Source organism: Equus asinus, chromosome 1 (assembly GCF_041296235.1).
Source record: "Equus asinus isolate D_3611 breed Donkey chromosome 1, EquAss-T2T_v2, whole genome shotgun sequence".
Taxonomy (NCBI): domain Eukaryota; kingdom Metazoa; phylum Chordata; class Mammalia; order Perissodactyla; family Equidae; genus Equus; species Equus asinus.
Window position 1 is genome coordinate 106,246,417 of NC_091790.1, and position 25,340 is coordinate 106,271,756.

The 25,340-nt window shown below is 39.0% G+C and overlaps 1 protein-coding gene across 4 annotated transcripts in view; it reads left to right on the plus strand.

The window, feature by feature from the left end:
* The window catches only part of AMPH (amphiphysin), a 227,052-nt gene that overhangs the window by 174,433 nt on the left and 27,279 nt on the right, over positions 1 to 25,340 (plus strand). Inside the window, exons 12-18 of one of the 4 annotated variants that reach the window (XM_070504521.1) lie at positions 7,543 to 7,659; positions 11,130 to 11,153; positions 13,131 to 13,154; positions 13,410 to 13,928; positions 15,926 to 15,958; positions 20,136 to 20,192; positions 24,610 to 24,735. In XM_070504521.1, coding sequence (XP_070360622.1) covers positions 7,543 to 7,659; positions 11,130 to 11,153; positions 13,131 to 13,154; positions 13,410 to 13,928; positions 15,926 to 15,958; positions 20,136 to 20,192; positions 24,610 to 24,735 — 900 coding nt within the window. The remainder of the gene's footprint in view (positions 1 to 7,542; positions 7,660 to 11,129; positions 11,154 to 13,130; positions 13,155 to 13,409; positions 13,929 to 15,925; positions 15,959 to 20,135; positions 20,193 to 24,609; positions 24,736 to 25,340) is intronic. The other 3 variants (XM_044770594.2, XM_070504522.1, XM_044770605.2) reach the window with 3 other exon arrangements.

Sequence of the window (25,340 nt, forward strand, 5' to 3'; positions counted from 1 at the left end):
TTACATGACATTCTCCTGTGTCTCTTTATCCAGCTTTCCCTGTTCTTATAAGGAGAGCAGTCATTGAATTAAGGCCCATCCTAATCCACTTTGACCTCATCTTAACTTCATTACATCTGCAAAAACCCTATTGCCAAATAGGTCACATTCGCAGGTTCCTGATGGGCATGAATTTTGCAGGGGGTGGCGGGGCAGGGGGGCATACAGTGTTCAACTCAGTATGGATATTGGTGGGTATTGCCTCAAATCTATAGATCAATTTGGGGAGCATTGACATCTTAATAATATTGACTTATCTTACCAATAAACACAGTATGTCTCTCCCTTTATTAAGATCCTCTTTAATTGATCTTTGCCGTGTTTTGTAGTATTCAGTGTACTGGTGTTTCACATTTTTTGTTGAGTTGATCTGTAAGTATTTCATACTTTTAGTGCTATTATAAATCATATTTTTAAAGTTTTAGTTTCTGGATGTTCCTACTCTTATGTATAAGTACAACTGGGGTTTTTTTGTTTTGTTTGTTTGTTTTTGAGGAAGATTGGCCCTGAGCTAACATCCGCTGCCAATCCTCCTCTTTTTGCTGAGGAAGACTGGCCCTGAGCTAACATCTGTGCCCATCTTCCTCTGCTTTATATGTGGGATGCCTGCCACAGCATGGCTTGACAAGGGGTGCCATGTCCCCACCTGGGATCTGAGCCAGCAAACCCTGGGCTGCTGAAGCAGAATGTGCCCACTTAACCGCTGTGCCACCGGGCCGGCCCCACAACTGAGTTTTTTAATATTGATGCTATATCCTGCAGCCTTGCTAAACTCAATATTAGTTCCTTTAGCCTTTTGTATATTTCACTGGATTTTCTAGATAGATCATCATATCTTCTGAGAGTAAAGATAGTTTTACTTTTTTCTTTCTAATCTAGATAGCTTTTTTTTGTTTTTCCTCCCTTATTTCACTGTTAGTACTGCCAGTATGATGTTGAATAGAAGTATGAAGCAGTCATCCTTGTCTTGATCTTAGGGGAAAAGCATCCAGTCTTTCATTATTAAACATGATGATAGGTGTAAGTTTCCGTAGATACCCTTTATCAGTTTGAGGAAGTTGCCTTTTTTCCCTACTTTGTTGAGACTTTTGAACAGGACTGCATTTGGATTTTCTCAAATACTTTTTATACATCTATGAAGATGATCATATGAGTTTTCTTTTTTACTGAGTTAATATGATGAATTAATCACATCCATTGGTTCTCAAATGGTAAATCCATGATGCATTCCTGAGATAAACCGCATTTGGTCATGATGCGTTATATTTTTATATATATTTTTATTCAATTTGCTAAAGCTTTCTCTAAAATTTTTGCACCTGTGTTCATGAGGAGTATTAGTCCATGGGGTGTTTTTGTTTTTTTAAAGTCTTTTTCTGATTTTAGTACCAGGGTAATGCTTCCTCATAGAATGAATTGGGAGGTGTTAGCTCCTCTTCCATTTTCCAGAAAAGATTGTGTAGGACTGGTATTTTTTCTTCCTTAAATGTTTGGTAGAATTCACCAGAGAAGCCATCTGGGCCTGCAGGGTTGTTTTTTTGTGGACAAATGTTTTAAACTATAAATTCAATTCCTTTAATAGATAGAGAGCAATTCAGTTCATCTGTTTCTTTTTGAGTGAGCTTTAAGAATTTGCGTTTCTCAGGAAATTTGTCTGTTTCATCTAAATTGTCAAACATGCTGGAATAAAGTGACTCATAATAGTTCCTTATTATTCCTTTTAGTATCAGTGGTGATGCCCCCTCTCTCATTCTTGATATTGGTAATTTGTGCCCTCTCTGTTTTTTTTTTTTATTTTCTCCCCCTTATCACTCTGGCTAGAGGCTTATCAATTTTATTAATCTTCTCAAAGCTCTACCTTTTGGTTTTATTGATACTCATTGCCTCTCTTGTTTTCTTTTCTTTTCATTTTTTTTTTTTTGAGGAAGATTAGCCCTGAGCTAACATCTGCCACTAATCCTCCTCTTTTTGCTGAGGAGGACTGGTCCTGAGCTAACATCCATGCCCATCTTCCTCTACTTTATATGTGGGACGCCTACCACAGCATGGTGTGCCAAGCAGTGCCATGTCCTCACCCGGGATCCAAACCGGTGGGTGAACCCTGGACCGCCGAGAAGTGGAATGTGCAAACTTAACTGCAGTGCTACCGGGCCCGCCCCCTGGCTTGTTTTCTATTTCATAAATTTCCACTCTGATATGTATAATTTTCCCCATTTCTATTTAGAGTTTTATTTGCTCTGTGTTTTTCCCCCCCTAGTTTGCAAGGTAGAAGCTGAGGTTATTGATTGGAAAGCTTTCTTCTTTTCTTATATGGGGTTTAGTGCTATAAATTTTCCCCCAAGTACTGCTTTAGCAGCATCTCACAAATTTTGGTATACTGTTTTTATTTTCATTCAGCTCAAAATCTTTTCTGATTTTCACTTCAGTTTCTTCCTATTCTTCTTTTTGCTGAGGAAGATTCACCCTGAGTCAATATCTCTTGCCAATCTTCCTCTCTTTGCATGAGGAAGATTTGGCCTGAGCTAACATCTGTCCCACTCTTTCTCTATTTTGTATGTGGGTCACCACCACAGCATGGCCGCCAACTCGTGGTGTAGGTCTGTGCCTGGGAACTGAACCTGGGCCGCTGAAGTGGAGTGTGCCGAACTTAACTACTAGGCCATGGGGCCAGCCCTTTGATTTCTTCTTTGACTCATCAGGTTATTTAGAAAGTATTATTCTTGTCCAAATTTTTATGGATTTTCCAGAGATAATTCTGTAACTGATTTCTAAGTTAATTCCAGTGTAGTCAGAGAACATACTTTGTGTGATTTGAATGTTTTTAAATTTATTGAGAATTTTTTATGTCCCAGAATACTGTCTGTCATGTTTCATGTTTCATGCACACTTGAAAAGAATGTGTGTTCTGCTGTTGTGTGGCATGTTTTATAAGTGTAAATTAGGTCAAATTGGGTCATAGTCTTGTCTTTATCTTTTATAACTTGCTGATTTTCTCTCTACTTGTTCTTTCAGTTATTGAAAGAGGACTATTGAAATCTCCCCTACAAAGTTGTACATTTTTCTATTTTGTATTGCAGTTTTCTTGGTTTTGACTCATGTATTTTTTTCTTTTGGAAGATTAACCTTGAGCTAACATCTGCTGCCAATCCTCCTCTTTTTGCTGAGGAAGACTGGCCCTGAGCTAACATCCGTGCCCGTCTTCCTCTACTTTATATGTGGGATGCTTACCACAGCATGGCTTGCCAAGCAGTGCCGTGTCCACACCCAGGATCTGAACCGGCAAACGCTGGGCCACTGAAGCAGAACATACACACTTAACTGCTGTGCCACCAGGCCAGCCCCTGCTTCATGTATTTTAAAGCTCTAAAATCGAATGCATAAATGTTTAGGAATTGACTTCTTTTTATATCAGGAAATGACCTTCTTTAACCCTGGTAATATCCTTTGATTTGAAACCTACTTTGATGTTCATGTAACTATTCCAGCTTTCTTTTGGTTAAATTGGCATAGTATCTTTTTCATCCTTTACTGTTAACCTGTTTGTATCTCTGTATTTGAAGGTAGTTTCTTGTAGGCAGTTACCTAGTTGAGTTTTGCTTTTTGAATCTAGTCTGATAATCTCTGCCTGTCGTTATATTATTTAGACCATTTTCATTTAAGGTGATTATTCACATGGTGAAGCTTAAATCTAGCACCTTGATATTTGTTTTCTCTTGTCACATCTGTTTTAACCCTTCTACCTATGTTTTATGCCTTCTTTTGGACTAATCATTTTTATTATTCTCTTTTATTTCTTTGTTTATTAGCTATAATTTGCTATTTTGTTATTTTAATGGTTAAGGGCTTAAAGTATACATTTTAAGTGTTAGAGTCTACCTTCAAATGGTAGTATACCATATCAGGTATAGTACAAGAAGCTCACAATTGTATACTTACTTTTCTTCTCTTCTGGTTTTTGTCCTTTTTTTGCCATGCATTTTGCTTTCACCTGTGTTATGAACTTCACTTATATTATTTTTATTTAAGCAATCAGTTGCTTACTTAAATTATTATTTTTATTTAAGTAATCAGTTGCTTACCTATGTAGGTACCATTTCTTGTGCTCTTCATTCCCTTGTGTGGATCCATATTTCCATCTTGGATTATTTCTTCTGCCTGAGAAATATCCTTTCACATTAGTTGTAGTACGGATCTGATGGTGATGAATTCTTGCTGCTTTTGTATGTCTGAAAAAATTTTCATCTCATTTTTGTTTTTTAAAAATATTTTCAAGGTGCATAAAATTCTAAGTTCGCAGTTACTTTCTCTCAGTACTTCAAAGATATTGCTCCACTGTCTTTTTGCTTACATTATTTCTGGTGCTAAATCTGCTATTATTCTTATGTCGTTCCTCTGTAAGTGACATTTCTTTTTTCTTTGGCCACTTTTCAGAATTTCTCTTTAACACTGGATTTGAAAAATTTAGTTATAATGGGTCCAGGTGTGCTCCATGTGTCTCCCATCCTCCTTGGCCAGTGGCCACCCAAAGCTTGTACATTTCTTGGTGAATGGCAGGGATACAAAAAAAGCAAGTCAGCCATACATGCACCTTTGTAGTCTTGTTTACGTATATTCACTAACATCCTCTGGCCAAAGCATGACACCTGGTCGATCTCAAGCCAAGGCATAAGGAAGTAAACTCCATCTATCATGAGGCCATGGCAAGGCTAGGCATAAGGATTATGCTTAAATTGTACACCTCTACTGGAAGAAATCTGGTCCCTTAATTGTAAACATAGAACTCCCTAGCAGAAGACTCTTCATGAAGTATAGCACAGAAGATTATTATAATGGGTAGTAATTTCCCATTGAATATATCTCCCCACTGTGGTTTCCACATCTCCTTCCTTAGGAGCACATTCCAGGTCCCATTTCCCAGACTTCTGATGGCAAAACAGTACTTAAGATCAAGCATGTTGGGACCACATCAGACCTACTCTAATGCTGATGTAGGTGAAAGGAATGAGAAAAGTTTCCTTTTGTTATGTTAAGGGAAATTACATGTGACTGTGTTTCAACATGTAATGACAGAGTTGTGAGTACTTCTCTGCCCTTTATGAAGGGATGCTACATAAACAGGCAACCCTTTTTTGGTCTTTTTGTAGCTGTATCAAATCACACTTTGATGTAAGTGCCTTGAGGGATAACATTCAAGGTTAAGGGAGCAAAACCACATAGAAATTGAGCCTGAAGAAGCCAGCTGCACATTTTGAAGTCAGCCAAACCGGTATTATGGATATTTCATGACAGTAATTTCACACACCTATACATCATTACTAATAGTAACTAATAACACATAGCTTTCATTTCCATTTTGAGTATTTCTCTTATATTGTGAATAGTGCATTTATTGTCTTTATTATTCATGATGATCTTACTAGGTATTATCACTTTCATTTTCTGCATGAAGAAATAGAGGCTCAAAGAAGCTGAATTAATTAATTGCTCGACAGAGACAGCAAGCAAGTGGCAAAATTGGGGTACAAACCTAGATTTATCTCAATAAAGGTCTCAGCATAGCTCATTACAATCTAACGCCTATGTTCATCCTTCATCTCTAAATTCCCATTTGAGATTCCCGAAGAGGATCCGTTAGGCTCATAAGGGACTAATGGGGATATTTGTGTGGGCTAAATTTTCATGGAGAACTTGCAAAATGTCAAGAATTCCTCTGCAGATCCTTGGGGTCCCAAACTGTTTGGGAAATGTGGGACCGGGTCTCAGCAGAAGCCTGGAGTAGCCCTGGAGTCAAATGTATCTGGCTGTGCGCGGTCCTGTGTCAACGGCATTGCAGCTGAGGAACCCGGGATAATATAACCTCGTTTAGCCCATTCTCCTCATCCTAAAATGGGGAAATGATGCCATCTGCCCCATGATTTTTTTTAAGGATTAGACAATGCAGGTAAAATGCAGTTTGGGGAATGTAGAAAAGCAATTCTTTAAAGGCGATAATGGTGTTGTCGTCATTAGACTGCAGCAAAGTGCGTTAACATGAATTAATGTTCATGTGTATAAAGTTCTTAGAACAGTGCCAAGCACATTCTAAGTGTAATATAAGTGTTTGCATAATTTGAAAAATATAATTTGTGCCAACATAAAAGTTGGTGAAAAACAAAACTTACAGAGATTTTGAATAGGGGCCAAGGGAATCAGTTGACAGTTTTGTGATGGTAACTTTTAAAGAAAGAGGGATCTCCGAAGAGCATTATCCTTGTCAAATTTTCAAAAGTATATGGGAGTAATCATGCTGCTAAATAGGTAACTCAAGACTAATTGCATGATTTACGATATATGATGTCTAAGCATTTCCTTCTACACTGAGTGCAGATGTACTAAGAAAAGTGTTATCTTATGCTCCCAAGCTTTTCATACGTTTCTAAGTTTTGAAATTTTTATGTGTATGACCAATATTAATTAAAATAACTCCTGTTCTTTAAAATCTTTCTTTAAACATCTGTATTCTTATGTAATACTTTATCTATTGTTGTGATCTTTCAATTTTTAGACAATGAGTGGACATATCAAATACCAAATACATGTAACTTGAATTGTGTGGGACCCCGATTCTCTTCACTGTGGTGTAGTTTGTGGGGACTTTCTTTCAACTGTGCCCCTTACTGTGTAACGTGAGCCTGGGTTAGGCCAACTTCAAGCCCATATTATTTTCCTGTATACCATGATACTGCAATAAATGAACAAATGTTAATGTTTAGTATTAGAATCTTTTTGCTATTATAATAGCAACACTTTCATTCTCTGTCTTATTTGATTTACCTTCTCCAAGAATGTTATTGGAGTGGGAGCTCATTTTGCAGGAAAGATTAGGGGACATGATTCTCTCTGTCTCCTTCTCTCCCTCCCTTTCACTCTCCTTCCTTCATACATACAGTGGAGACAAACAATATTATGGATGAAGAGTAGATCATATGATAACTAAGTCAAGGGATAGGGTACCTCTGAGGGGATGAGGCAGGTGGGATGTGGTCAACAGTAGATAGTGATCTCTTCCTTTTTAAATTTTAGCTTTACGGAGTAATGTCACCACTGTGGTTACTGTGATGGGTCCAAGCCTTGGTCCATTTTGTCTATGTGGTCATCTGTATTCTTGATCTGAGATTTATGAACTAGCAGAGAAGGAGATAGCTTGGATCTTGGTGGCTTTGGGATACATCTCTCAGACATTGTCTTTGTTGGCTGGACTTGGAGCTGGACAGTGGACAGGAACTGGATTCTGGGCCATGTTCCCAGGTGTCTTAGGTTATATTTGACCAGAGCTGGTTATTTCCCCTCTCGTCACATTTAGCTAGTGACTCTAGGAGAATATGGATAAGCCACCTAAATGGTAAACCATCAAAGCATGCTTTCAAGATATGAGATGATATTAAAGGATTATACATGGGGTATTATCATGAAGTCTTATCAGAATCAAGCTATTGCATGTTTTGTTTTGTTTTATTTTGACAGAATGAAGTTCCCGAGGTGAAGAAAGAGGAGACTTTGTTGGATCTGGACTTTGACCCTTTCAAGCCTGAAGTAGTGTCTGCGGGTTCTGCCGGAGTGACCCACTCACCCATGTCTCAGGTATCAAGTGGGGTTTTTTTTTGATGTTTGAGGATGATACTTCATTGACTTTAATAAGCTCAGTAAGCTAACAGGTGCATTTCCATGACCCCTCTCCCTTTCAAATGACTATTTACTTTTGTTTCTTTTTGGTTGAAAAGTATTTCCTAATGGTAAGGAAGGGTAGAAAGAGGACCTCACCAATAGCAATTATTCCAAACCTCCTCATACTATTAACATTCCCTGTCTGTAGAGCTGGATAACCAGACATTCCAGTTTGCCCAAGAATTGTCTATCTCAGAGTAATTAATAATAGTGTTCCCTTTTGCCCTCAGAACTGTCCAGGTTTGGACGATACATTTTATGGCTTCCTTAAGTAAACCTTTTTCTTTTGACTTTGGGTTTAATCTTCTTACTGTTTTCTCTACTTTCCTTCCTCATACTTTGCAAATTAAGGCATAATAGAAATAACCATGAGATTATGCCCCACAGAAATGTTTTTTAGTATTGATAGTTCTGAACTTGATGATGTTGTCCTCGTTCTCCATATTCCAGAAGCTTCCCTTATGTGATCTTGATTATGGCTTGATGCAGCGTTGGCCTTGCATATCCCAGCCTACCTTTTCTCTTTACTCATCACTTCCTCACTCTCGACAATTTTCTCATTTTGATAGTTATTGCAGTAGCATTCGCTGTCAGAGGAATACTGGTGGTGGGTGCTGTAATGACTTGTGGGTGATTCCTGGAATATAGTTAGCTTACAATTATCTATGCTCATGGTAGGAAGTTAACTCAAAAGTTTGGCTAAACAGTAATTGTTTATATCAGTATTTTGGATGTGATTGAGGCCTCACCTTTGAATTTAGGCAAATCCCAAGATTCTAGAATATATTTCAAATTAATTAACGAAGGTGTATTATAAAACTCAGGTTAAGACTTGAGACCCAGCTCAATTTTCTGGTCTTGAAGCCTTCTTGATGGCTTATAGTAAACCACTGGGGAACTGGCAGCTCATTTTGAAACTCAATAAATAAAACTTCTCTTTAATCCATGCTTTGTCCCAGAATGTGATTTGGTTTCTAAAAGACCTCCCTGTTGTAATGTAGCAACAATAAGAATCTGAGATGTCAATAAAGCAGGAAATTAAGTAGATCAGACACTAGCCTGAAAGGTAGTGCAAAAATTGGTCTCTTAGATGAATGTTTGAGAAAGTTCTGTTAACTCCTTTTTAAGAGATTCATGTCATGTATTCGAATATTAAAGGCTCCAAGAAGTCCTGCAATCAAAAGAAAAAACTGTTTAGATTTGTTTAACTTAGAGTTTCCCAAATTTGTTTGACCACAGAAATCTGTTTTAGTGACACTTTTTTTAACATTCCTTGGAATGTTCTCTAAAACATACTTTGGGAAATGCTAATGTACTAATTGTTGGTAAGTTTGAGGGTTCTGTCTTTGTGGCCAAGAAAAGTAGGAAATGAACATACGTATCATTCAGAATGCTTCCCTCTCAGAGCTTTCTCGTTGTGTGCACAGCCAGCAGAATTCAGGGGACTTCCTCTGCCCGACTCTCCAATGCTCATTACTTTACGGGCAGAAGGAAAGTTTGCACAGTGGGTGCTGTGATGATCAGTGGGTGAGAATCCACAGCATTTCTGTCTGCAAGTTTGAATCAAGAGGGAAACTTCTTTTATATCAATTCATGATCAAATTAATCCATAAATCTTGAAAGTTTGTGTGGATTTAGGAATAAGAGATTCTTTCAGAATTAAAAAAAAAATGACCTTGGTTAAATCTTGGAAAGTCTTAGTTCTGAAGAAAACGCGTTACTGCAGTTAGGGAAAGCTGTGTGTGCCCCCGTTTGCTTCCCTCCCCCAGGTAATAAACTCCTCTGGCTTCCCAGTGGCTGTTGATTGAGTCACCTCACTGCAGAGTCGTCTTCCGATCCAGCTCTAATCACATCTTTCCCCTTTTGCTAAGAGGTCGTCTTAGGCTGAGATAACACAAAGCGTAGAGTGGTTAGATTCTGCTGGCCTTCTTTCCCCTTCACTCGCAATAATCTCCCCTACCCATCGCCTGACCCCATGTTTTGAATTGATGTTCTCGCTGCTCGCAGACTACCTCACCTCGTGATCTCTGCAGCGTCTACGCAAGCTTACACATCCTTTTCATGATCCTGAGGATGGATAAACATGATGTTTCACGTTGCTGCTTTCCCTTAGAGAAAATGCTTGTGCTGTCTGCATTGTGCATGGATGTGTAGTAGCTTCTTAGGAGCTATGATTCTTGAGGGGCTGTGAAGCAAGGAAACATAAACCTTCTTGATAATCAGAAAATGCATCTCAGATGCAGAAGGAGTCCATGTGCAAAAACCTGTGGCTTTCAATGGAGCTGCTCTACTCTTTTTTCTTAGTCATTCTACAAATAGATGCAAACCCGGAGAGCAATCAGATTGCACAGAGATGCGGGGGGGGGGGGGGCAGTGTAGTTAGAGTAGGCCCAGACAAGTGGGTGGGTTCAGTCAGAACCACAGGTCCACATTCTATAGTACGGATTCCAAATGGGAGGCATCTATAATTCCATCTGGAAACCGTCATATCCTTAAGATGGGAGTGCCAGGCTCTCTAATATGCTGTTCACATTTAGTAAACATGGATCCATTCTAGTCACAAAGATATGGGTAGAAAAGGATGTGGCTTTAGCAGTAATTCTCAATCACAAAGAAAATAAGAAAGAGAGGTCTCCCCCACTTTCTCACACACAGTGGAAATCATCTGAACCATCTGAATTCATTTCCTAGGATCAATAAGCTTTATAATTAAAATGCCAGTAATAAGTGTAATTCATCCATATGTCTTAGGGGGCACCCTGCTAATTTGCATGATTACCAATTAATTGAGCTGTGTATTATCATCTAATTCAATGTACTGAAGAATAAGTTGTGTGAGATTCATTTCCCATCAAATGGTCATAAGGCATCCTCTTGAATTTGGTGGATGGAGGGGAGGAAATACCATTAGCAATGATTAGGATCTTCATTTCCTCAAAGATGTGATAAACTCTGATATCTGGACATCTTGGTTTACTTCATTTTAATTTTTTTGCATGTATTAAAGTAAGCCCATTCATCATGTTTTGGATATAATTTTCCACTCTTATAGAGAAAGGCAGATTGACTAGACCTGTGCTATCTGATATGGTAGCCTCTAGCCACATGTGGCTATTTAGATTTAAATTAAATAAAACTAAAAATTTGGTTCTATTACACTAGCACATTTCAAGTGCTCAACAGCCACATGTTGCTAGTGGCTACCATACTGGACAGCACAGATATAGAACATTTTCATCACCCAAGAAAGTTCTATGGAACAGTGCTACGCTAAATGTTTCAAAAATGTTTGTGATTTTATTTCAAGAGCTTTTATCACCTCAGCATTTTTTACATGCTTGGGATTTGTACACTAACCATATTTTTGTTGGTCTCTTTGCTTTCAGACGTTGCCTTGGGACCTTTGGACGGTAAGAGTACTAAGAACTTGTATTTTGATGTATCTGGATCCCTAGAAATTTAGAAAACTTATTATGTTTTATTTCACCTGTGATGGAAAGAAGACCCATGAATTTTTAATGATAATGTAGTGCCCTAGGACAATCGTCAGCCACCTGATGGTTCCAAGCATTTCTAGCACCTGGAAACAGTGGTGGAAAAGAATGTCGTGTGCCAGAGCCCTGGGTGGGCAAGAATTTGATGTTATTCTCCCTTATGCTTCTCCCTGCAATTATTGGTGGCTAGAGGAGATGTTGTAGTGAGGGACATGTACCTTTGTTACTGCTTTTAAGTAGAATATAAGACAAGTATGGATGAGAAAATGTGTGGGTTGGGCTACCCTGCACAGGGAACCATTTTTTCATTATCATCTTCAATGAAGCTTAGTCAATAAGAATTTGAGCTTCAGAGCCAGACAGTCCTGGGTTTGAATCCAGACTCGACTTATTGTAGCCTTGTGACTTTGAGCGATTTCTAAAACTCTCTAAGCCTCAGTTTTTCTCATCTGTAAAATAAGGGTAGTGACACCAACCTCAGAGGGTTGTGTGAAGATTAAGTGATAACATTTGTAGAATATTTAGCCCAGGGCCTGGTATGTATCAATAAAAGGTAGATATTACTCCTGATGTTATTTATTCAGCTAATCTGATGTGCATTGATGAGTACTTCCAGAATTTAGAGTCAGGAAACAGACACAAACAGAGCTGTGTGGTGGCAGCATCTGTGCTGTGACATTTAAGAGGTTGGCCACACCCATAAAGAATCTCACATCCCGCGGAGTAGGGCCTTTGTCTGCCCTGTCTTAGAAGAGCCCTGGTCACGTGGTCTTAAGAACTCATGTTTTCTTCTTTTTCAGTGAGACACAACAGGAAAGTTTGGTAGATCTAGCTATTCACGAGCTGGTCTTCTGAAGGGACATTGCTTTCTTCTCTTAAAACAGAAAGATGGTTGTCCCCTTTCCTGTCGCAGGAGCAGGTTTACACCGCACTTAGGATCCTTGGAGCATCACGGAGAGCTCTCAAGAGAAGAGCTAAAGGATGTTGATTGAAAATATTTTTTATAGTGAGCTGGTTTTACTTGTATGTTCACAAAAAGAGATGCATGGATTGACGTTCAGGACATTTGAATTCTAGTCTCAACTTTGAGATAATTTTCTTGGAGATTAAGAGGACAATGTTAGTTTTTTGTTATTCCAATATTTCATATGTTTAGTTGGAGCTCTACCACATGTTTCCTTCCCTAGCTGGAAAGGGTATGATGAGGGTGAGGGAATCATCTAGAAGGAGCGTTTATTATTTCCAATGACAAACCTGTGAGGAATGGCAACAGTGACAGGATTGCAAAACAGTAGCTCCCTAGACATAATTGGTCACATTTCTTAGTCTTGTCAGCTCCTTGTGTGGTTTCTCTGTGTGCAGGCAGGGCTACTGGACTTGGGGGAGAATGTGAGGCGAATCCTCCAGAACGTTAGAGTGGTTAGCATCAGACCATCCTCCATCCAAACACCACCTCAAAGGCAGAACCAAGTGCAGGAGAAGTTTGGGGAAGAGTTTATTCTGGAACTGTGTCAGAGAGATGAGACTGTAATTCTGTGGCCGCTAGTGCTTGATCTTATTTTGGTGTTCTCAGGCTTATTTATTTATTTGAAACTTTGCATTTCAGGGTCTGCTAAAGCAGAAGTCATGAAATAGCCATAAAACATCCTTGATACTAGCAAATGACAGAGGCTGTCTTCATGTTTCAGTTGTGTAGTCTTCAACAGTATTGGAACAAAACTCATTCCTGTCACAAAACGATTTGTAATATTTAACCTCAAACCAGTAAAGTCACAGCCTTTATCAGTATGTTGACTCTAGACAGCATGGAATTTTAATGTGCTAGTGAATTTTTTCTCTTGCGTTATGATTACTATTATTATTTATTATTAATTTTTGTTTTTACTCATACAGACTAGCACTGATTTGGTACAGCCGGTAGGTAAATATCCAGAAAATTCTGGATTTTTTGTATTTAATATGCATTATATACATGGTATATTATCTAAAATGAGCTTTTCTTCTCATGGCATTGCTAGTCTCAAATTTAACCTTAAGCCCTTTAATTTAAATACTCTCTAGTTTTAACTGCCGGTGCCCTACTGAAGAGCTGTGTGTTTCTCATCAAGTCTTACCGTGATCTGTTTCATCTTATGTTTCTTTTTTTCCTTTGCTCTTCTGCATACTCTAAAGACTGACTCTTCAAAAAGTCTTTCCCTGTGTAACCTGATCATGGAGGAAACTCCAGACAGTGGGTTGACTGAAGAAATTCAAAGATCTCAAATTGATCTAGGTGCATTTATTTGGGGCCCTGATGCTAGTACAGACAGTGTCAGCCAGGAAATTACCCAAGGTGGGTCTCAGGAAGACTCTGCGTGTCTCTCTGAAGCAGAGCAAGGCACGGGATTGTTCACCGGATTGCTTCCTTCTGCTGACTGGCACACCGAACAGGGTGATTATGTCTTGGGGCCAGCCCCTCCATGTGAAAATGAACAGTTGTCCCCAAAGCCCAGGCCTGAGGCTGAATTTGCTGTTGCTGCTTGTATGGAGATGGAGCAGCCGTATGACTTGCCTGAGTCACAGATGCCAGCCATGGAAACTGGTGACCTGGTCACAGAAAGTCAAGAGGATGTTAAAAAGTCAGAAGACGATGAAGAAGAGAAACAGAAGACAGAAGATTCTCTGTGGGCAGGTGTGGAGACATGTGAAAAGGTAGACACTGGAGCTATTGATATCAAGGCACTAGAAGGAATAGAGGAATTTGGAGAGAAAGCTTGTGAAAGTACAGGAAACAGGGTAGTACATCTTCTTAAGATGGCAGGGAAGAGCAACCAGGAGACCTCAGAAATCAATGAAGAGGAAAGTAGGAAAGGTCTAAGAGCTAGGTGTAAGGAAAATAGCAATGGAAAGTATTTTGAGAAAGCTGACATATTAGAAAAAGTCATGGAAGGAGTAGATATGGCAGAGGAATTTAGTGACAGAGACCAAGGGCTAGATGAGGGGATTCAAGTAGTAATAAATAATTGTGAAATTACAGAGGGCTCTGGAGCTGAAACTGCCAATCACACAGGTCTTTTGAATCTGCCTTTCCAGACTGACTCTGTATCTAATATTGAAGATGTCAGCCCTGAGGAATGGGTTTTTGCTAGAAAAGACATAAAGAAAAATTTGCTAGAGCCTCCTAACCATGATCTAATATATCACTCAGCCTCAGCACAGGGCAGTGCAGATGCTGAAGAGATTCAGTGTGAGCCTGTGTTACGTGATCCTGGAGGTGACAAGGATGAAAATCAGGCTGTTGTTTTATCAGTAACACATGAAGTGGCAGCCCAGTCTAGGACAGATCTTAATTGTTTTCTGGGAACTAATGCAAACAGAAGAGATTGGTGTTTATGTAAGGTAGAAGATTCATTAATAGAAGGCTCTGAAAGTACAGTGACTGGGAACTGTAGTCATACCATTAACTTGCCAAGAATTGCAAAAACAGACTTTAGGGGAACAGATCCAGGTCAAGTCTGGCAGCCAAACTTGGAATTAGCAGTGAATAACATGGATCTATTGGAATTCTCTGGTAAACCAGATGGCCAAGCAAGTGGATTTGCCAGTTGGCTTGAGTCTACTAACCACTGGCCTACCAGAGATACGGGAGGCTTAGATAATTGCTGGGAACATTTAGATATAGTTGAGAGCAAGAAAGGGCTGGAGGTGGACTTACTAGCAGATGCATGTGGGGAACGAGCCATTGCTAGCTGCTGGGAACAGAGCCGAGAGACAGCTAGACCGTTGGTCCTGGGAACCTCCCAGAATGCTAGCACCGAGAGTTCCGCTAGTCCCCAAGACCATGACATCAACAACTCAGATTTATCTGAAGATGAAATTGCTAACCAGAGATATGGATTGTTATACCAAGAAATAGAGGCTGATAAAGAAGAGGTACTTACCCCGATATGTAGTATAGACTAGCCCAAGACTTCTGTAGGTTCTGTTTTCCCTAATGTTTCCCACCTGCCTCCTTATTCATAACTGTCTTCTCTCAGGCCTACCTCATCTCCTTGACAGCTTGTCTTGTACCTCTTGAAATCTGTTCAAACCAAACACAAATAGGTTGACAAAAAAACTCCGCAAAAAGCAGACTGATTGTGTTGGGAACTAACAGAGTCTTATTTTACCATCCCGTTTACTGTGTTTATTGTTTCTACTCTCATCTTGCTATTCAAACACTAAAAAAGATGTAGAGCAGAACTAATTTACTGTTCCTAAAGTGATTCCATTCCAATACGAACACGTAAAATGTCTCTACCCAGGCCCACTGGATCTATAGAATCTCATAATAGCTGTTCATCAAAATGATATATTAGAGAAATACTGGAAATACTTCTGGATTCTGTCAATAGACTGAAAAAAGAGTTACTTAACCCTTTGTGATTCTTCTCTAAAGTCATCTTCTCATAATTGAGAAAGTGGATTTTGGTTAGCACTGAGCTGTGCACCAGCAATCATTGTAAAAATAATCTTTCTTTTTTTTTGTCAGCCTATTTAAAATAATACAGTGCTGCTTTTTGCATTTCCTAAACACTTTCATGCACAGCAAGCTTTGTATTATTTTAAAATTTGTGGCAGTCTTTACTTTCCAACTTGTCTAATGGATATTTAGCGATTCTACAAAAATGTTGAAAAAATAACATTCTCTGGTTTCCATTTCTGTTTAGGCTTCTGCTGGTTCATTTAATGGATTCACCCAGGTAAGAAGTGGATTTTCTGGCAAAATCCATCTTTTGAGAATGATGCAAAGTTTTAAAATATGGACCTCTGTGTTACTGGTATAGCCTAATGATTAAGTGTGTCTGCACAGAGCTTTACCCCACTCCTTACGAATTCAATAATGGAAACAGTAATAGTATCACCATTGTAGGGTTGTTGTGAAGATTACATGAGATATGCATGCAGAGCACTTAGCCCAGCAGCCTAGCACATTCTAAGTGCTCCGTGGCTGTAGTTAGCTATTGATATTATTAGCTATACCATGGGATTTTTCTGAGGCCTCTACTAGAAGTTAGAAGTTGTCTTGATTTGAGAGATCCACTAGATTCAGCTGTTGGAAAAGAAGAGAGAGGATTGTTTTGAACTAATGAGATGGGTCTTTGGAAAATAGAAGAGGCTTTTAGGAGCCTCCTTCTAGAGATTCGTATGGGAGCCACGCTACACAGAACCTTCCCTCTTCAGTGGTTCTCCAGAAAGGAGCCACTGGGAGATCAGAAACGAGCTGTTTGCTCTGTCCAATAAGACAGTGTTTTCCTTGGGAGTCTGTGAAAGAGGAACCAGACGATGGACTGTCCAATTCGCTGTACATGTCCAACAGATGAACAGTTGTAGCTCATGTAGAAGGCAAGCCCATGGCTATCGAGCTCAAAGAATAAGTTCTGAAAACCTCTTCAAGGGAGGTTTCAACCAGATGCTTATTTGTGATGAATGGTTTGTCTCAGAATGTTAGACATGAACAATTTCAAATTTTAACATTTAGAATTTCTCTATTTAAAAATTTGATTGCTTTCCCCCATCTTACCAATAAAAAGATAAAACCCACTCACACACCCACACCCACGTACAGATACACACAAACACAGAGATTATAATGCATCTCTTCCATCTGCGTAAAACTCTTTTGAAAGGTCATGTCATAAGAATTGTTATTCATTTCTCGTTCTTTTAAGTTTGTATTTTTATCAGTGATAAATGCACGTAATTGAAAGAGTAACAAAATTTTATGAGTTTTTTATTTTAAAATTTGGGACCATCATACACCCCCTCCATTTGCTGTTTCTTAGAGGTAAACACTTTCTCTCCTGTAACAAATTCACTAGCTTCCCCCCCATATGTGTACATGACTTTCTTATAAGCTCCTTCTTGATTTCTGAAGCGTTATGTATTGACTCATGGCTCTGGACGGTGAGGACTTAGAGCACTTCAGCCTCCTGCCCTTCCTCTGGAGTAGTTCCATCATAGCCATCTGGCCAATCTATGGTAATATTCTAACGATGACATAAATGCTCTTAGTGCTCAAGCCATGAAGTTTACATTTCCTTTTATGCCAACTTTTTGTTTTCCTTGGAGGAAATTATTGTAGGGTCTTACTTGTTTGCTTGTTGGTTGGTTTGCTTCGTTTTCTAGGTACTGATAAGTTCAACTAGTTCAACCCCATACTCTGTGGTTACATAAATCTCTTCTTATTTTGTTGAAAATATTGAATATTAATCAGCCTCATTTTCTTGACAAACTTGCCTGTCTGTCCTTCTGGACTGCCCCAGTCTGAACTGCGGACTCCGTGGCGGCCACTTGCTGCACAGCTGTCACCACAGGCTCCCCGTTACATCTGTCCTGGGGATCGCCTTCTCCTCTCTCTTCTGTCCATCCACTCTTTTCTCGACACTGATCTTCCTTGTTTGTGGTTTAGTCCCTCATTTGCGTAGAGCACATCTTCCAGTAGCCTCCTGAGAAAAGTGTGCAGGAAAGTATGTATTTGTAACCTTCTACATGTGAAAATACCTTTATTCCCATATACATAATGGATGGTTAGTTTGGATATTATATTAGAAGCTGAAAATCATTTTCGCTTAGAATTTTGAAACCATTGCTTCACTCCATTCTACCTCCTAGTGTTCCCACTGAGAAACTGTCATTTTTATTCATGATACGTTGTAAGAAATCCTCTCTTTCCACTCTGATCTACCTTATACACCTAATCCCACCCTCCTTTTTGTCTCTTTCTCTCTGGAAGTTTGTAGAATCTTCTTTTTACCCTACTGTTGCTGAAATTTTACAATTATGTGCTTTGGTCTGAGTCTATTTTCAGACATTTTACCAGGCCCTTTAAATTTAAAAATATATATCTTTCAGTTTGGGGAAATTTTTTTTCACTGATGATTTTTCTCTATTTCCTGTGTTCTCTGACTCTGTAATACTTCTCTTTTTCATATCTTGGCTTCTTGAGCTAGTCTTCTAATTGTTTTTTTTTCTTTGCTATTTCCTTCTCTCTGTCATCTTTCTCTGCTTTCCAACACTTCCAATAGATTCTTCACTTCTCTATTTTTTAAGTTTCTAGGAGGTCTTCTTGTTTACTGAATATTTGTTTTTTAATAGTATCCTCTTCTTATGTCATGAATACAACATCTTCCATTATGTTTCCCAGGGTGTTAATAATAGTAATCATTTTTGAAGATTTTTTCCTCCTGTAAAGTCTTTGTTTCTTCTTCTTGCTCTCTATTTTTTTTTTTACTGTTTGTGTTCTCACTTTCATATTTGAGACTCTTCTCAAATGTCTGGTGACCTTGGCTGTCTAATCATATTTAAGAATAGGACACTAAAAAGCCGAAAGGAAACTTGTACAGGTAGGTAGAGCTCACTGACCGTGGGTATTGTTGCAGGATTTTCTGGCCCATCTTTCCTGTTGGGGAGCCCATGATGTCAGATTCTTTAGGCATTTTCTTTCTTGAGCTGGTCCAATTTTCCTGGGAAGATTCTTCTGGTCTCCTGTCTGGGAGGTACAAGCCTGGCTGCCAGTGTAATGGGAGGTGAATGGAGAAGAAGTTGGGGGTCAAGTGGGTGAGGGGCCCATGTTCTTGATATTTATTATGTAAATGTTCACTTAGTCCTGCTACTTTCCTAATATGCCGGTGTGTCCCCTAGTCCAGGGACCCTCTGTTTTGGCCTCTGTGGAAAAAATCTCAAGTCTTGTGCAAGAGTGGAAGGGATATTGCTTAGATTTCCAATAGATGAGAGTTATCTTGTGGTCTAATTACTTTTTAATAGACTTTCATGCAGTTCCCTGCCTTTAGCACCACCTTCCTTCCTTCCATTTCCTGTGGTCCTCGTGTTTCTAATTCTTGATCATTTGGGAGTTCTGAGTAATAAATTGGGTTGATTTTTGGCGTTTCTTATATCGCCTCAAGGTACGGAGTTTTTGGACCCATCAAGTTACTTACTGTTCATTTGTCTGCTTTTCAGTTTCAAAATTTTATTGCTGTTGTCTTTCTTCTCATTCTTTTTGCTCTTACAAATTTATGTTTTAAAAAAATTTCCTCATTGTTGTTTGGTTTGGATTCTGGAGGTAACAGAAGTAATTGCACATGTTCAGTCCACCATCTTTAGCCTAAAGTCATTGGCTCTTTATTTCTGTTGGGGAGCTTCTGATATCAAATTTTTAAGCACTTTTTTTTTCCTTTAAACTGATCAGATTTTCTAGGAAAGACTCTTCTGGTCTGTCTGGAGGGTATAAGCCTGACTACCAGTGTAGTGAGAGATGAATATTCTCTTAGAGACCTCTGTTCCCTTTGACTTCCTCCAGCTTGATTGTTTAGGTCAATGAATATATTGTATACAATTTTTAAGTTATGACTCATACTTAACCCAAAAAAGTCACACTTAAGTGATATAATAAGATTGGATTTCCAATGTTTAAAAAGTTTAAATGTGTAGCTTAGAGCTACTAAATTCTAATTCAGTGTAGATTTCCAGAAGAGAAGCTGCAGAGCGAAGATGCCCCTGAAGACACTGCCCTTTATTTAATGTCTCTCACATGCCATCATATTCTGCTAGCTCAGATTTTTATTTAGAAAAACTACTGTTTAAAAATTACATTTGCATTATTTTTGGTTTTCTGCTTTAAAATAAAAGGAGACTTTTAAAAACTTTATAATGTATTCATTGAAGTTATAAATTTCCTTTACACAGTGTTTCATTAGAGTCCTACAAATTCTGACATGTAGTGTTTTCATTGTAGATTAAATCTATTTTGTTAAATATTTGTTTTCCCGCTATACAATTGGTGGGAGCTAATTTAAAAGTTATCTTTGTTGTTGCTTTTTTATCAAATTAGCTGGATTCCTAATAATTTTTAATCTTTATTTTCTCTCCAATTTTCAGCCCCAGGACACTTCATTATTCACGATGCAGACAGACCAGAGTATGATCTGTAACTTGGTAAGTTGATTTTGGTTTGTGTTTTTGGGAAGTTGTTAGTTACTGATGAATGTTCTGAGGTTGATCATCCTAGGCTATCTAGAGCTTGGATATCCAGAATGTGGTTTCTGCAGCCCCTTGTTTTCTAGAAAATAGGAAGGAAAGGTTCTGAAAAATCTCAGTGTGACTTTGAATGTGGTTGCTTATATTTATAAAGGCACAGTGATCCCAGCAAAAACCAACGTCTCCTAATTATGGGCTTCAGTGGGACACAGTAAATCCATCAAGGACATGGATATTTCCACGTGACTGTAGTTTAAGTTACAGGACTGAAAATGAAATTGCCTCAAGAATTCATGCTTTGAAATAGGTCCTTGCTTTTTCTTGAACCTGAAGCTACCTCATTTCTCATCTCATCCCTTCATTTTGTGAGTTGTAGAAAGAACTAAGGCATAGTAGAGGTGTGATTCCTGCTTTGCTGCCAAATGAGATGAGAAATAAGCTTCGCCAGGGAGTGGCTAGGCAGCAGAGTTCCTCTTGGTGTTAAAGGAGATTGTTGCAAGATCGGTGGCGGTTATCATGGGAAAGCTTTCTAGCCGCAGCTTACTCTTAAAGGTGAATGAAGAGACCTTGAGTTATGTCATTTGTGAACTTGTTCGTGATACATCCATAGGATTTGGGCTCTTTGAAGGTTAGTGCACAAGGGTTATTTGTAGCTCACTGGTTTTCCATGGGGATGGTGTATAATTATGCTAGCTCCTGGCTTTCACATTGGAAGCTTGGAATTGCACTTGAGTAGAACAAATTTTTCTTTTTAGATGATTTCACTTCTAAGTAAGGAATTCTGTTCTGGGAAGTTTGTCTTAAAGGTTAACATGATATTTTTCAAAGGCAGGTGTATCTCTAACACCTTGTCCATAGATTGTCATGCTTTTGACTTTTGGGTAACCGGGTGAAAAGAAGAGTCTGCGTGGCCTGCAAATAAGAATTCAAATGTTTAAAATACAAATTATATTGGTGTTAATAATGGAGCCAGGGAGACTCATGGTTCATATTCATTGGTGATTCTTGGGCTGGGTGATTGAGTAAGGGTTATACTGATGTGGGAGGATGAGAGTTTTAATTGTCAATTGTGAATGGGTTAAGAAAAATGGAGAAATACTGGTCTAAAAGGAGAGTCAATGGATCATAATTAAACTCACACCTATTACTTTGATACAAAAGTCCAGGCGTAGAATCAGTGGCTTTAAATTTCTCTGAACATCTTTCCAGCCCCCATAGCTGGTTTTAGGAGCTTCCATTGCCTGCCTTCCCCTTCTCTCGATATGTATTCTTTGAAGCAGACATCTTGAATCTTCTTTACTTTGGGGAACTTAACTTTGTCATGCCCAGCATTGCAGATGCTGCCAGCTGTGGCTCTGCCCTGTGAGGAGCTAGGAAGTCACAGTGAATCTGTATCTCCGACTGAGTTGTGTTTATACAAAGGCTTCCCAGGGGCAGGACAATTTCCCAACATTTGGTTCATTTACTGTTCTGAGCGAGGTGGATGTTGAAGTTGTTGTCAGCTGCACGTCTTCCCAGGCTGCATCTTACAGCCCCATGGCATATTCCTTGAGTCAAAGTTCAAACTCTTTCAAATCTGCAAGCTTTGCCCAAGGGCTCAGAGTTGGCTGCACAGTCCTTTCCAGTTCTCACTAAATTAGCTCTCCCAGGATTGGAGAGGCAAGACTATCAGGCAAATGCTATATTGGAGTGTGACTAGACTCTTAAGCCTGCTGTCCTGACCCATCTCCTCTTGCTCTGCATTGACCCACCTTCCATCTTATCACAGAGGATGCTGGAAAATGTGCACCAAGGCTACACTCCTCTTTTTGTTCTAAAGGAAAAATTCCATGTATTTGTCTCAGAGTTAGACCATTATGGCATCCTGCTGCCGTCAGTAAATAAAGAATATTTATCTCCCCCGAATGTATAATGATCGCTATTCCAGCAAACAATAAGGATTCATTACCAGAGCTCCAAAACAGGTGTGGCAAGGTAGCATCTTGTAGAAAAAAAGTGTGTCAAGGGAGGCATCTTGTAGAAAAAAAGTGGTTGAAGCAAGACACAATTCCAACAGGGACTATTTTAGATCTTTCCACGAGAGATTGTCACAATTTCCCTTTATTTTTTCTTTCTATCTTGACAAAGGATTTACGATTTTACATTATCTTAGAAGGAATGGAAAAGTGACTTCTATTTCCAAATTTGAGTAGCTAATTTTGTGTACAATCGTGCTTTCATGTTTCATCCTTACTTATCATTTGGTGAATTATATTTATCGCCTGGAATTTTAGTTAAGTTGCATTGCTATATTGTAATATTTGGTGTGATATTATAATATTGGGGAAAATGTTGTGACTTGTGGGGACATAACCAATCCTACGTCCTCTTCATACACTGTGTCTGTTGCATTGTCTGATTTCAGCAAGCAAATGCAGTTCAACTCATTTATGAAATCACTCCACTTATTCTTCCCTCCTGTAAAACTTCAGAATTTCTTCAGTCTTCCCAGAAACCCAGACTCTGATGCAAATATTTTTTTCATTTTAAGCTATCTTTACATTTGGTGTTTTTAAAAAAATATACAATGATATATTTATTTGACTCATATTTTGAAACTTCTCTTGGCTCCTCATCTGACTTCAGACTTCCTCCTTCCATAGTGTAGACGTAGCTCACAGGGGGACAGCCATCTGCATATGGATTTCTTGGTGCTTTGTAAATTACCCTTCCTATTCTTCCTTGTGTAGGTCATTTGATAACATGTTCTCGTAGCAAATCACCTTGACTTCCAAAATGGTAAGATCATACCCTGAGAGCTTACAATATCTCTTTGCTGCTATGAAAACTGATTCCATTACAAAGATAATTCTTTTTGAACAATAAAAGTGAAATCTTTTCTCATAAAGGATTCCTGAGAGTATATTAGAGTGAATTTTATCTCCGCCTTTCTTAACAATTGTGTCAGATCACCTTTTAAAGCTTATAAAAGCCCATAAAAAATCCAATCTCTGCATACTTATCTACCAGTGTCCTTTCATTTTATTATGCCCCTTGAAGAGAAGGGCGGTGTGATCGTGGCATGAATCTCAATGGCGGATTTGGTGGGGGCACAAGACAATTATTTTTTGTATTTATCCAACACTAGGCTATTCATTATTCATTTTCCATATCTCAGCATAACTTTTCCATTACTTCTCTATGGAACTTGTCATGTGCACCAACTTAGGTGGATGTAAGAACTGGAGGTGGCTGTTGATTGGTGAGAGTCTGGCAGAAGTTATTGGTTTCTCCAATCAAAGTGTTGATTGGAGACTTCTTACTCCTGTAGGAAAACGCCTTTAAACTTTTTTACAGTTTAAATGTTCTGATGGAAAAGGATCTTAACATGCCCTCTAATGCCCATCCATTTGCTGAAATAATCACTCTAAATACATATGCTTATTTATATTAATCAAAATTGATAAAGAAGGATCATTTTCAGTAACTGTGGTAACATGCATTTGCTGTGGTGTGTTTAATGGCCTGTTATTTACTATTGCCAATTTTAAAACTAAACATTTAAGAGATCCCAGAAGCCTGATTCTGCCTATAATTGGAATCAAGATGATGTCTATGCATATGGGTCACAGTGGGATGAAAAAGTCCACACAATTAGAAGAGTTTAATTGGTGCCCCGGAGAATACTGCCCTGTGCTTCCTTAAAGAATTAGTTTATTATACGAAATAAAGTGACTGTGAAGGATTTTGTTGGAGGGAAAAGGGGAAAGGATTCAACAGGAATGTTCAAGGCAGCTAAGTGTCTATGATTGTGGTGGCTATTTGCCAGGGAGCTGGGTATGCTCCTCCCAGCCTGGCAGTGACACACTAGCTTTATAATGACCTAACTGTGCAAATAAATGCATTTCGATCTGAATATTGGGATGACACCTCAATTTTTTGGTGTAATGCATGTCAACAGAGCTGGGAGGTCCCTGGGCAGTGTGTCCTGTGAGCTCTTCCTCACTCTTCCAACTGGCAAGGGTGGGAGCTCCTAGGATCTCTTCTCTCTCTGCTAAGTGGCAGAAAGTACCATTTTAGGATCTCTTAATAGATATCATGAGAAAGTGAGTAACTTGTAAGTAAGTAAACTGAGTAGCCAAAATGCTAGTCGTTGTCTCACTTCAAAGGAAATGACAGATCATGGTAAAAAGAAGCTTAATAGGAGTCCATTCCTAGACCTTTCAGTTCTGTAAAGACCTGTGACATCAAATGTGGGGCTTTTTTCCAGCACAGATTTAATGAAGCTAACTGCCTGTAGGATGATGATGAAAATCTTAACTGTCCATTATTCTGTAATGTTGTCTATTCACGTGTTGAATCTTTTTCCTCTAACCCTCCAAACAAACAATCAAAGGCTGAATCTGAGCAGGCTCCACCCACAGAGCCGAAAGCAGAAGAGCCCCCTGCCGCGGCAACACCTGCTGTTGGGCTGGAAGCTGGACTGGACACCCGGGCTGAGGAGCCAGTGGAGGGGGCTGTGGTGAGCGCCACCTCCCTCCCACCCTCCACCTGCCTCCCTTGCTGCAGCCATGCTCATCTCATGACCCCATTTCTCGCTTCTCATCCATGCTTCACCTGGACGAAATCACCTCCATGTCCATCATGGCTCCCCAGGTTCAAATAACCTTTGTTCCTTTGACAGAGAAACTCCCTTCACTTTTATTTTTTAAAAAGGAAGATATCCAGAGACCAGCTGTTGTTATCTAGAGAAAATTATCATGCAGTCACAGGCTTGGTTCTCAGAAAAGGATGCCTTGATTCTTTCTGATATCTCCCATTCATGGTAGATGGGTTGTAGAAATCACAAATAATCAGAACTATTAACGTTGTACTCTACCTGTGACAGCTGGAGATATGCCTGCATTAGAGACCAACCTTCAGGTGACAAACAGCAGGATACTAACTTCATTGGTTATGTCTACATATTGATTTCTTACAATATTAGTTTTGTAAGTTGATTAAGGCCCAATAAGGGATTGAAATCCCATATCACAAATCCATGAATCTATAAGGATTCCTATGTGTACAACCATTTGCTCAAAATTGAGTCTGGTGCTGGCTCTTATAATAGGAGACCTTGAGGAT